Source organism: Aythya fuligula, chromosome 1, assembly GCF_009819795.1.
Source record: "Aythya fuligula isolate bAytFul2 chromosome 1, bAytFul2.pri, whole genome shotgun sequence".
NCBI lineage: Eukaryota > Metazoa > Chordata > Aves > Anseriformes > Anatidae > Aythya > Aythya fuligula.
Genome location: NC_045559.1, coordinates 98,006,560 through 98,019,671, shown reverse-complemented (window position 1 = coordinate 98,019,671; position 13,112 = coordinate 98,006,560). Strand labels below are relative to the sequence as shown.

Genomic DNA, 13,112 nt, shown 5'->3' with positions numbered 1-13,112 from the left:
TTGTATGCATGGAAGCTCACTTCCCTTCCCTCCCTCCCCCCCTTTTCTCCAAGCGTATACAAAAAGTATTTTTCCAGATCAGCTGCAACATGGACTATCCTGGAGAACAGTAAGTAGAAGTGTTGCTTTACAAAGGCATCTTCATACCAGCCATTTTTTTCTGAGCACCTGCTTTAAGTAGACTGAACCTAAGTCACCTGTTTTAAATTAACAATATGCTTAAATATTTTAATGGCCCACAGAAGAGCTTATACACACACAGATTAAATAAATAAATAAATGAATAAATCACTTTTTGCACTTTGAAGGTGTTTGGTTTCAAGCTAATACAGGATATCATACCATTCTTCTGAACCAGTGTTGTTGACTTGCTTTACTCTGTCTTCAACAAACAGAAAATAAACAGCCACTTCTTCCGTTTGCTACTGATATTTGCATATGGTCACGAAGGAAGGGTTATTTATTTCATCTGATTGATTTTTAAAGTTTGATTATAGCATAAAAGACTAAGTTTATATATTTCAAATAGACCTTGAAACAGGATATTGAGAATCTACAGGCAACACTGAAGTTTAAGCATTATCTTTTATATAATCTTTTTAAGAGATAAATTCAAGGTCTTCTCAGTGTATGGTACCATAACAGCAATCAGGTTTGGAGCACACACATACACAAAAAAACAAAACAAAACAAAACAAAACAAAAAAAAAAAAAAAAAAAAAAAACAAAAAAAAAAACACTTGGCAAGCAATAGCTCAGACATACTTTATTTTATCACAGTCATGAAGTCTATTATGGACTGTTATTGTTTCTCTCATCACAAGAAAATATTCATGAAGAAATATTATGGAAAAGTGCTTTTCTGGTCTCATAGCTAATTAACTCATTTTAAGAGTGGCCTGTAGTTAAACTGCCCAGACTTTCTCTCAGGAAAGTGGGGAACTGAGCGTCAATTACAAGGTCTCTCCTCCCCTTCATCTGTGCGTTTTTAAAGCCAGAATTTCAGTTTTGCTTACTAACTCATCCCTGACTGATTTGACTGAACAGACAGTAACAGATGCAAAGGAACAAACTTGCAAAGTGTATTTTACCTACTTCACAGTGAATTGTTAAATTCCCATAGTATTTATGTGATGAAGCATGACCTGAATTTTAGGCTAGCGCAACTAGATTAGAAGAACAACTAGCACTAAAAGGCCATGCAGAGAACAAAGAAAACTTGCTATTTGGAATTAAAATCAGTACTTCCAGAAAATTAAATAGCACTGTCACAAAATACATAGCTTATAGCTACATATGCCCACATAAATCTTTACACTGTTATTATAACATTCCAGTAGATTCACATAGGGTTATAAAAGTGTGGTTGATGAGGGTACCGCCACCATAAACTTACAGTTCTTCCCCAGGTTAGATTTATATCCAGCTATCAAAATAGATTACAGTTGCCTGTTTTTCCTTACAGATTACATTTTAAAAAGGACCAGCAGTTTCATGGGAGGGAAGGCATGCGCAGCTAGCGTTCAAACTGCCAGCTCTGTGTTTTCTTCAGTGCAGTGTTAGCTCCAGCGTGCTGTTTTTCTCCTAATTAGTTGGAGCGTACATAGCTAATCGCTAACGATAAAACCAGCTAGGTATGAGCCACCTCATTAAACAGTAAGGCTTGCAATCAGACACCGAAACCCACGAGAATTTTCACTTTCCCCCCCACACTGTCGCGCCCCGGGGCAGCCGCGGCCCCTGGCGGAGAGGGAACCGCGGCCGCCCCGGGCCTCCCTCAGTTCGGGGCCAACTCAGCCCCAGCGCCAGCCCCGAGCCAGGGCCACCTCATTCCCATTCCCGTTCCCAGTCCCGTCCCCATTCCCGGTCCCGTTCCCGGCCGGGGAGGCGTGGAAGATCCGCGGCCCGTCCCCGTCCCCGTCCCTGTCCCGCCCCTCGCCGGCGGTGAGGCGGAGCTGGGTGAGCTTGCGGGGCCCGGCCGCTTCCTGGTCACCGCAGCAGGAGGAGGCTGAGGGAGCCCGCGGAGGCCATGGCCTCGCTTTTCAAGAAGAAGACCGTGGACGGTGAGGGGGCGGCTGTCCCCGGCCCTTGTAGGGGCCCTGGGCACGGGGGAGCTGGGACCGAGCAGGGCGGCCTCGGGCCCCGAGTCCCGGCGGAGCTGGAGCTCGGGGGCTCGCCGAGCACAGGGCCCCGCATCCCGTCTGGGGGTGCCGGGAGGTAAAGGGGGGACACACGCATGTCGCTGCCCCGGGGGGTACCAAAAATGCCTGCGGGGAGCTTGCTGGAGCAAACGGGGAGGCGGCTGAGTGCTTGTGAGGTCGGGGAGGAGACGGGGGGCAAGGGTCTTGGGACAAGTTGGTCTCGTTGTTGGCGTGGCTGGGCTGTTGACAGATCTGTGTGTGGGAGTCACCTTCTGGAAAGCGAAGCCAGGAAGGATTGCTTATCTCCCGAGTAAGTCCAGGACACACCAGGCAGCCCCCCAAGGAGGTATTGTTGCCTCATGCAACACCTGGGGCAGAGGCCAGACATTGGCAAGAGCCCCAAAACTGGCTGTGTGGTGTGTTGGGTGTCCTCTGTCAAATCATGTGAGGCTTGGCTTGAGAAGTGCTCACCAAAAATGACGCTGCATGTCAGCCAATTGTTATTCACCGGGGATGAGTACGTAGTTCCCACTTGTTCCTTCCCATTTCTGGCGCACAACCTGCGAGGGGGGAGAAGGAGGAGATGACTGTGCTCCCATGGCCAAGGCGGGTGACGGCAGCCAGGTCAGGGCATCTCTGGTCCAACCAGTTCTCAGGAATGGAGGTGCGTCCTCCTTGCCCCGGTGTGCAAGAGCAGGTGCCACAGGGGGATGGCCGTCGGCAGAGGGCTGCCACAGAAATACCCCGTCATCTTCTTGCTGCCGGAGCAGAGCTAGGGCTTGGGTTCTTGTTCAGAGTGCTCATCTTGTCCCTCACTTGCAAAAATAAATGAAAGGGATTGAAGGTAATCAAAGGCAACTGTTCTAGTTGGTTTATTGCTATCTTTAGCTTAAGCCATGATGTAAGATCAGAGAGAGGGAAGCAAAAAAAGAACAAAACACAGAAATAAGCATTGTGCTAGCCCTTATTGTCTCCTGACAATTATATTCTGAGTTTCTTATTGTCTTTAAGTTCCTACTTCTCAAGTTTTCTGCGCTAAGGGGATTTTTTTAATAGTTACTTCAGTTAGAGAAGACAGTCTTGTATGTAGCTATTAAGCCTTTTCTTTCATTTTCACAAGTGCAGCTGTGCAAGTAATATACGATTGTCTACCTTCAAAATTACTTGCCTGTAGCATTTTTTTTTCAGAATAATTCTCGATGATGCTTTGCTCATGTGAAGAACATAATGTTATGTTCTGTATCATCCTTCAGCTTTTCGTGAATGTCCATTGAAAAGTCTGCATTTCCCAAAGATGATTTTTATGTATTTCTGGGAACAGGGGTAGCTAGCACTATAAAAAGAAGTCTTCTTACAGAGTTCGTTTGCAATATGCGTTTATTTGCTTGAAAATGATTGTTGGGAGGGGGTAATGCATCTTCAAAATAGTACTGAAGGTTGTTTTTTTTTTTAATTTTTTTTTTTTTAATTTGAACCTGTTAAGTTTGAAGTTATTTCAGCCATGGATGTTTTACAGTATCTCTTAATGTGAGGAAACAGAATCTGAATGCCTCTTTGTTTCTAGAAAAATAGTGCAGGCCTTAACAACTGAAAAGGGTGGTTGTGTATCAACAATTTATCCTTCATGCCATCGTTTCTGTTAGAAACTGTGCCTGTTTGCACTGATTTTTCACGTGCCTCAGACTTTTTTAGTAAGATGGCAGAATCCCACTAGGATGTTCCTTCCATGGGTTAGACACAAAATTTACATGACAGTACACTCCTGTTAACCTTTCATCCAAAGTTTATGCATCTAATAGTAGATGCATGCATTAGGAATAAATGAATCTTCCTAACAGTGTTGTTTCCTCTATAAAGGTCAGAGGATGCTGAGTCACATGCAGACCTCTCTACCTTTGCCCAGGTGAATCACACCTAAGCACTCACTGTAAATTCTAACAAAAGTTAATTGCAACTAGTGTGACTGACACCTATATTAAAAGTAATACTTACTTTTAGTAAGTGGATGTTACCAGTAAAAAACTTTTAAATAGCAGAGTGGACAAAACATTTATGAAAGATGATATACTTCATGTGATAGCATTCAAGTTTCTGTATGCTTTGTCAGCTGTCAGAAAACTTAAATTTGCTATAAAGGCCTCCACTTTTGTACCTAAATATTCTTAGGATTCTACTAATTGAAAAAGTTTGTAAATTATTGCTTCATAGTCTAATTTGAAATTGAGCTGTATAGATGTAGATGTACATTTATGAAGAAAAATAACCTCCATTAAACCAGAATGAGGACAGAGAAGAGCAAGATTCTAAGATTCGCATTGCAAAGTAACTTCGCTGTTTTCATGGACCTAAGAACTCTAACTTCTCCGAGATCTCATATATTAGGTTTCTTCAGCTGACCTCCTTGCAGTTGGGTCTGGCTTGTTGAAAAGATGTGAGCTTACAGTGACAATGTTAATCCTGAGATATTCTTGAAACTTGCGAAAAAGTGTGCGTACCTAACCCATACCATGCGGTTAAGGCTCTTGCTGTGGTGCAAATAAATATGCTAGGTAAAATAGCCTTTTTGTTACTGCATATGGCCTATTTTGTTGAAACATACTTGTGTTGCATACATTAAATATGGGCAAAATACAATGTATTTGAGATACCAGCAGTTCTTTTGATTTCTGGCTGTTCGTTCTGAACGAGAAGAAACTGTGTCTGCAGAGCACTCAGCAAATGAGATGTTTATATAATACTGAAAACCTTTTTCTATCTGTATTTTCTTTCCAGATATAATAAAGGAGCAAAATCGAGAGTTAAGAGGTACACAGAGGACTATAACCAGAGATAGAGCAGCACTTGAAAAACAGGAAAAGCAACTGGTAAGTACAACAGGGAATTTTATTTTACTCTTTAAAGACAAACACCTTCCCAATATAACAAAAAAAATCTGCAAAGTGCTGAAGATACTACTCAGTACATAACAACTGAACACTGAAAAATTGGATTTTTGACTTCTCAGTTATTAAAATTTTGTTGGAAAACAATTTACTATCTAAAATACCTTAATTTTCATGAATACTTATGTTGAAATTCTGATTATTTGCGACATTAAATTGTTTCAGAAATACTGAATTTTTAAGGAGAAGAAAGGAAAAGTGAATCAGGTCTTCAAAAAAGTTAAAAATACACTGTTTGTGTGAGAGAGTCAATGGACAATAAATATTAATTTTTCTGAGTTAGATCAGGTGAAAAAGGACCAAGGGCTTGTCAGTCAATCCCAGAACATTTTGTTATGTTCTTTCCGCAGAAAGTATTTTTCCCCTGAACTATGAGATACTATTCTGAATACCTAGTATTGTACAGACAGTTCTATTTCAGTTCTGTAACCTCATATAACTATATGAATTTTGATTTTTTTTTTTTTTTCCAGAAGAACATAACTGAGTTGGATAAGCTAACCCCCAAAATCTCAAAAGCAAATAGTGTATTGCAGCTTGCTATCCAAATTCTTCTTTGTTAAGAATAAAACAATCAATATATAGGGTTTGATTTCTGCATCTGGGTTGTCTGCAGTAATATAGCAATAGCTGCTGTTGGTTTGTATTTCACTTTTAAAATCAAGTTATATATGCTACTTAGGTATTGATCTCAGTGAGAAAATCAAATGCTTGCCATTAAAACTAGTGTGCAAACTAGAATTTGCTGGTGAACAAACTAATCTCTCCTATCCTTTGCAATTATTGAGGTGTTGAAAAAAAAGAAAAGTCTGAGCTTGCTACAGAATTCTGGTTTTGTGGTCTCCATGAGCTACCTACGAAGAGGACATCTTTGCATATATTTCTGGCCACTAATATTTGAACAGTCTTATGTTCCTTACTTGCTGATCTGTACTTTCTTGGGTTAAAAATAATATTTATGACACAGCCCTCCAGAAATTACAGACTTTTGGAGAACATCTTGTGCTGGTGCCAAGTCTATAGTAAGCTTAACCACGATCTTTCCTAGTGGTTAACCTAACACAATGGGTCAGTTTACATTTGCCTTTAAATATGACTGTTTTGCATATTCTAGTGACCAGCGTTTACTTTTTCGGTGCTACATATCCACTTAAAGTGCATTTTTCTGGACCACCAGTGTACATAAACTAAAGCATCTTTATTATCATAGCAGGGGTATTCTCCTGAAGAGTTACAGTGCTGGTCTTAAAGGTTACTTTTGCTTAATGGTAAAAATAAAAATGTATAACTGGCATCATAAAAAGAACTCAGTTACTATAGCAAACTCTCTTTAAAAAGGCTAAAGGAAAAACGTTTCAAAAGTTTACATTACCGAGTCACAAATCAAAAGGCATAGTTTTAAATAACTCTGTTAGCAAAGAGTTTTTTTGACAAACTTTTCCTTGGTACCTCTGGGCTAAATAATTCTCCCTGGATTGATAAATAGGTTTGTTTCTTGTAAGTCATTGCTGTCTACAACATGCACTGCCAGATGGACAAAATGTACCACTTTTATTATGTGCTAAGCTAAGTCCAGGTAAGTGGTGTCAGCAAACAGAGCCTATGATTGTTGCCTATCTGCCATGAAGCCACATGAGCCTCTTAAGCTGAAAAAACATTTAGCAGAGCATATGAACTTGCCATTTCTTCTATTCACAATCTGGCTTACTAGTGAATGTAAGAAAGTAAAGAAGATTAGAAATTGCACTAACAACTGGTTGGCCATAATGATTTCTTCACTTTTTTTGAAGTGTTACTCCATGACCAGATATGGAATTGAATGTTCATATATAAATTAATAGGACGTTATGCAAAAGTTGATGTGAGGGCTCTTGGGGAAACTGTGTGCTACTGTGCTATAATTCGGTTGTATTGTTTTCTTTTTTTTTCTTTTTTTTTTCCCTCTGTCAAAGCTGAACAGCATTGCACTTACTCTACTAAGTGACCTTGGAAGAAAAGCAAATAAGGCTATTTATGTAACTTTTGATGTCCTGAAAAAAAGTCAAGAAGATAGTTAACTTCTGGAATTTTATTCAAGTTAAGGCTTGAATATACAGTAGAATCTTTGAATGAAAATTCAGTAGAAATTATTATTTTTTTTAATAGGAACTGGAAATAAAGAAGATGGCTAAGACTGGTAACAAGGAAGCCTGTAAGGTGCTAGCAAAACAGCTTGTACAATTGCGGAAGCAGAAAAATCGAACATACGCTGTTAGCTCTAAAGTCACTTCTATGTCAACTCAAACAAAGGTTATGAACTCTCAGATGAAGATGGCAGGAGCTATGTCAACTACAGCAAAAGTAAGGTGCTACAAGACATTCTTTTACATTAAAATACAGTATATGCTTGCAAAAAGTTAACTTGTTTTATTTTGCTTACAGCAATTGAAGGAAAGCAATTAAGTAAAGTGTATTGCTTAATAACCTGACCAGTATTGAGGATATAATAGGGAAGTGTAATTTGATTCATATTACCATTTTTTTGAATAGTCAATTCTGCCAGTTAGCGTCTAACTAAGCATATTTTCTTGGGCTAGACATCTGTCAAATGTTTACATGATAAAAATCAATTCTATACCTGTGGAAGAACTTTGTTAATAGATGAAAAAAAAATCAACAAACAAACCATGCCATTACAGTATCTTGCTTGTATGTCACGTTGCAAGCAGTTTTTATTGGGAAAAAGTGGGGCACGCTTCAAATAGAAATCAAGGCAGTGTGTCACAGTAGCTGTGTAGTTTATGTGACGAGTATGTTATTACTTCAGATCTTACATTTCTGCAGAAATTTAATCCCTGTCATTCTCACTCTCCATGTGCTAAGGATCCAGTATTACATTAAGTTTTCTCACAAATCTTGGTTCATAAAAGGCCCTGAAAAATTTCAGTTTTCTTAGTCTTGAACTTTTTCCAATTTCTACAAACTGATAAATAGGAAGCTTTCTTTTGGTAATCAGGATTGTTCAGCTCAAGGTGCAGGAAACAGAATTAGCACACATAATTGTAGACAAATACTACTTTTATAGAGTCCAAGATAAATCCAGTTATGTGGCAGTTAAACCTTAAAAAAAACAGTGCCACTTAATACAGAAAGTAAGTACGGCTTTCTGAAAAAGGTATTTAGAAGCATTATTTTGGCAGGTATCAACCTCTTAGTGAGACAAAGTTGTAGCTCTGCAACAAGCTTTCTATTTACCAGGACTAACCCACAAAAGAGTGGCTTGTCTGACTACGCAGTCAATCAAGTTAAACAGTTTACTCAATATTCCTATAAAAGTCTTACATATGAATAATTTGATCTTGCTTTTTAATTATTACATTGTTGACTTGCTCTTTATCCATAAGATATCTTGGATTTTCTCAAAACCAAGGTATCACTAAGGTAATTATTAAGATGTAATCAGTTAAAATATTTAAAAAACTATTCTAAGCAGCATCTAGAAAGGTGATGGGTTTTGAAACACAGCAGATGCTTCTATGGACAAATTTATGTAACATTATCAGAAGAAGGTATTAAATTATTTTGGTCACTTCTAAACTGAACATCTTTGCTTCATCCACACAGGAAGGCTGAAAAAGAAAGTATTTAGTAGTTCATTTTGAAGCTTATAAATTGTTCTCAGTCTCATAACCGTCAGTGAATGCAATCAGTTGCCTTAACATGCAAGACAAATACATGGAATGTGAAGCTTTCAAAATATCATGCAAATACTTTTTAGCATATATAGCACAAATTCTGGACATAGATGACTACTCACTGGACTTTAATCATGCATCTGACCTATATTTGCTGAAGATACATAACTGTTATTTCAGTTTAGTGCAACTATTTTTTATATTCATCTATTTACTGTTTAATCATGCATCTGACCTATATTTGCTGAAAATGCATAAATATTTTAATTTAGTGCAAATATTTTTGATAATCATCTATAACTGGAGTTGAAAAATTCTAACAAACTAACACCCTCAAAGTCCATAACAAGTTTTTAAATTCATATAATATGAATATGAACATAACCTTTGAAGTTCATATAACATGTGAAGCATAGTACATTACCATTTTAAACAAAATCAGAAACGAAGGCAGAAGTGCTTGTATGAAGCCAGTAGTAGCTGTATAGGTTAATCAAAAGTGTTGCTATCAAGTCAACTCTTTTATAGTCTTAAATATAGCTAGACTTTCCATTTAAACTGCTCACTTCTATATTTATATTTAGACATCTAATGAGATGTAGTATCTTGCTTCTTAGAAAGGAAGAAAGCTGCAAAGGCAATGCTGCATACTTATAGTAAAACAGGTTCATTATGCCATCACAGAAAGTTGTCTACACAGTGCAAAGGTTTACCATAAGCTGCGTACTTCCTGAGCATTTTAATATTCACTTTTCACTTAAAAGTAAATTCTTTCCATGAAAAAGCAACATAGAGAAACAATTTCAATTTAACGTCTGTCCTCTAGTGGTGGTTGAAATAAATGTTCCATACTGAATAAAAAAACTGCAGCCATTTACCTCTGTAAAATGTATAGCCTGCACTTAAGGAAATGTTTTCCTATTCTTTTCATTAAGATCAGGCAGATTTTTTCCTAATGCACAGCTAGCTAGGAGAAGGGGTGTAGTAGGTTAGCAGACTACAGTATTTCTTACTGAGTACAGACTGCACTATTGATCTTCTGTGTATCTATACTTCTCTTGGGACATAAAAAGACTAGGAAAGTGAAACTTGGACTGAAGGGTATTTTCTATTAGAGAAGTCTTATTCCTTCCTAATGCATGTATTGGCCAGTATTAATGTTTCACTGTATAATTGATTTTTTTTTTCAATTTTATTAGACAATGCAAGCAGTTAATAAGAAAATGGATCCACAGAAGACACTACAAACTATGCAGAATTTCCAGAAGGAAAATATGAAGATGGAAATGACTGAAGAAATGAGTAAGTTTTGGGAACAGCTAGCAGCATGCCATAGTATTCTTGAAGGGGTAGAACCAGTCTAGGAACAGGGTTTGAGACCACTTCAAAACCTTGTTGGCATAACTAATAGGAGAATGAGAAAAAATGCCCTTTCCATATCTGATCTGTATGTGCCTTTTGTTCTGGGACTGGACACTTAAAAATGTTGAGTTTAACAGAGATTATTGATCATCTCAGCTTTATATACATGGTGGAATAATTTATATACATAATGGAATATGTTTGTCTCCTTTTTGATTTTAAGCCACAAACTTACTTCTGTGGTGTGATGTGGAAAAGGAGCTTCTTTCAGTGTCAATCCACTGCCAACTAAATCGTACATAACTTCCCAGTGTTGCAAGCACAGCCTGCATCCTATCCTAACCCCTGCCACTGTGTTGGCCCTAGTAGGTAGCATGGACTCAAAACAGGATTGTTGAGCAGGATGTCAACATCTCTACTGCTCAGAATTGTATTGTTGCAGTTCAGAAAACAGGTCAGTAACAATTTTGCAATTTGTTTTGAAGAAGGAAGGGCTTTTCTAATGGAACTGTAGATGATATTTCAGAGAAATGTTAAAATCTAGTGGAGGGAAATAGAGCAACTAAACTATTACTGGAGAAACCTAACATTTTTATAAAAGCAGACATGCCTTACCCTGTTGTCCCTCCAGTTGTACTCACAGGCTTTGCACAGCAGAGGTAAGAAAACCTCTCCAATATACAGGTGTTTTCTGCTGATATCTTATCCAGTGTTGTTATTATTGCATTGTGGGAGAGTTGAAAGATGACACTAGGTTATTTTTGTAATCTCATCTTTGCATAATGCAATGTGTTGTTTTTGTTTTTTTCTTTGAAGTTAATGATACTCTGGATGATATCTTTGATGCTTCTGATGAAGAGGAAGAGAGCCAGGATATTGTTAACCAGGTGCTTGATGAGATCGGAATTGAAATCTCTGGAAAGGTATGGATGGTTTTACTCAGTTCACATATTTCTTACCCTTCATTCCTTTTTTTTTTTCCTCCAAAAGAGTTTATTCTAACATCCTTTATTTTAAAGTCCTGTTCTGGAAGTCAGGTTGTCATATAATTTATTCTTTTGACTAAATAAAATTTCTCTCTCCTTCTAGATGGCCAAAGCTCCATCAGCTGCCAGAGGCTTACCGTCTGCATCAACATCAAAAGCTTCTACCATATCAGATGAAGAGATCGAACGGCAGCTCAAAGCATTGGGAGTTGATTAGCTTGATGGCAATAGTCTGCCTTCTGACAGCTGCAGACAGATGTAAAAAGTGCAAATACTCTTTCAATGCAACTGATGCCTAGGAAAACTCTGAAGCTTCAGAAATGACAACTTGAAAGTGGTACTAGGGAGGGAGAAGGGGAGAATACTTTGAATCAATTGATAGCGTGAAGTACACTTGTGACCAGTGCATGCCATGTTATTGAGCATTGGATTGAATAGGGATGCAGTTCTAATGATAAATTTATACCCAATCTGAATCTGACCTCTGCTGAATTCAAAGTTTTTTTCTTCTATCTCAATTCCTTTTCTATCTTTAGAATTGGCAATTCTGTGGCTGGTGGTGGTGTCTCCTAGGACAGCACCTGTATAATATATATCCTTTTTATAAAACTGTTGCTATAGAAAAAAATTTACTCTGACATTTTGGCACAAATGAAACTTCACCTTTGCTCTTAGTTGAAAACTGTTTTTTCTGTTTTTTTTTTGTTTGTTTGTTTTGTTTTGTTTTTTAAAAAAAGAGAAATAACCTTGGACATCCAGAACATTTAGGCAGAAAGAAAAAGCAGTTTATGCATTTCTTTCAAGTTTGTGTAGTAACTTTGAGTTGATTAAAAATAGCTGATTGTTCTTTTTACTGAAGGGGAAGGATACAGTCCTTGTGAAGTTAATTTTACTGGAAAAGGATTTATGTTAGTGAACTTTGTTGCATGAAAGGCACTGATTGAACTCAATTGTACTGTAACATAGCTAGTTTCAACAGAATTGCTGTGCCTTTATGTATATAAATCTTGTATTCCTGTGATTTTTTTCCAAATGAGTCTTTGAAAGGAGAGTAAACTGTAAGAAAGATAGTTTCCACAAAACACTATGGTGTGAGCTCCGTGTATACTTGATGAGACTCAGTGAAGTTTAGAAATGCACTTGTTCAGAAATGCTACTTGCGCACTTGCAAAAAGGACATTTGCCTGAAACATTTGTATATATTTTACAGTATTTCATAATGGGAGATAACTGTGCATAATGGAATTGTTTACTAAGATGCAGTTGAGCACATTGATAAGCTAAATCTAAATTTTAGTTAGAAGAACAATTTTGGATGATACATTCTAATTACTTGTCTAAACACTATAATGAAAGTGTTCTGGTTCCATGAAGGCTTTTCTATGGTCTCTGAGCTGCATCAACATGATTCCGGCTTTAGGTGGAATACATTTGGCTACCAAAATAAGAACTGTTGACATTTTTGAACAAATGACAAAAGTCTGAGAATGTAGTTCACAGTTATGACTTCCCAGATTGTATAAAGTTCCTCAGCCCTTACTCTGATGTAGATTATTTGTCCTAAGTTGTGCTGATTTACTGGGGCTGTTCATTGAACAGAAACAACAAAATCATTGTGATTTGTAAAGAAAAAAGTAAAATACCTCCTAAGATTAAAACCAGAATAACTTTGGGGTACAAATTTCATAAAAAGACTTTGCTGCTAGGAAAAGTGTAGCAAGAAACCATAATCTCTATGAATCTACTGTTGTCACATCATCTGCTTTAGGGTTAAAATCAGCAGAGAAACTAAAAACAGGTGAACCTTCATCTGTTTTTTGATATAGAAATTGAGGTGTTCTTTCTCTTTGGAGGAAGTAAGGGACATACTATTAATCTGTGAGGTAGTGGGTAGGAATGTGTAAGTTTATATATTGCATATATCTCTGATACGAGGTGAAATTTTTTTTCTCAATTTATTTTGTAAAAATCTAATAAAAGGCTTTTTACTCCACAGCGATTCTGTCC

The 13,112-nt window shown here is 37.5% G+C and overlaps 1 protein-coding gene across 1 annotated transcript; it reads left to right on the top strand.

Annotated features, from left to right (window-relative positions):
- Positions 1–1,934: 1,934 nt before the first annotated feature.
- Positions 1,935–12,882, top strand: CHMP2B (charged multivesicular body protein 2B). Its single transcript, XM_032202508.1, has 6 exons — positions 1,935–2,063; positions 4,914–5,005; positions 7,229–7,423; positions 9,957–10,059; positions 10,936–11,042; positions 11,209–12,882. The coding sequence occupies exons 1-6, from the start codon at positions 2,030–2,032 to the stop codon at positions 11,320–11,322; spliced, it is 645 nt and encodes a 214-aa protein (XP_032058399.1). The 5' UTR covers positions 1,935–2,029; the 3' UTR covers positions 11,323–12,882.
- Positions 12,883–13,112: the final 230 nt, after the last annotated feature.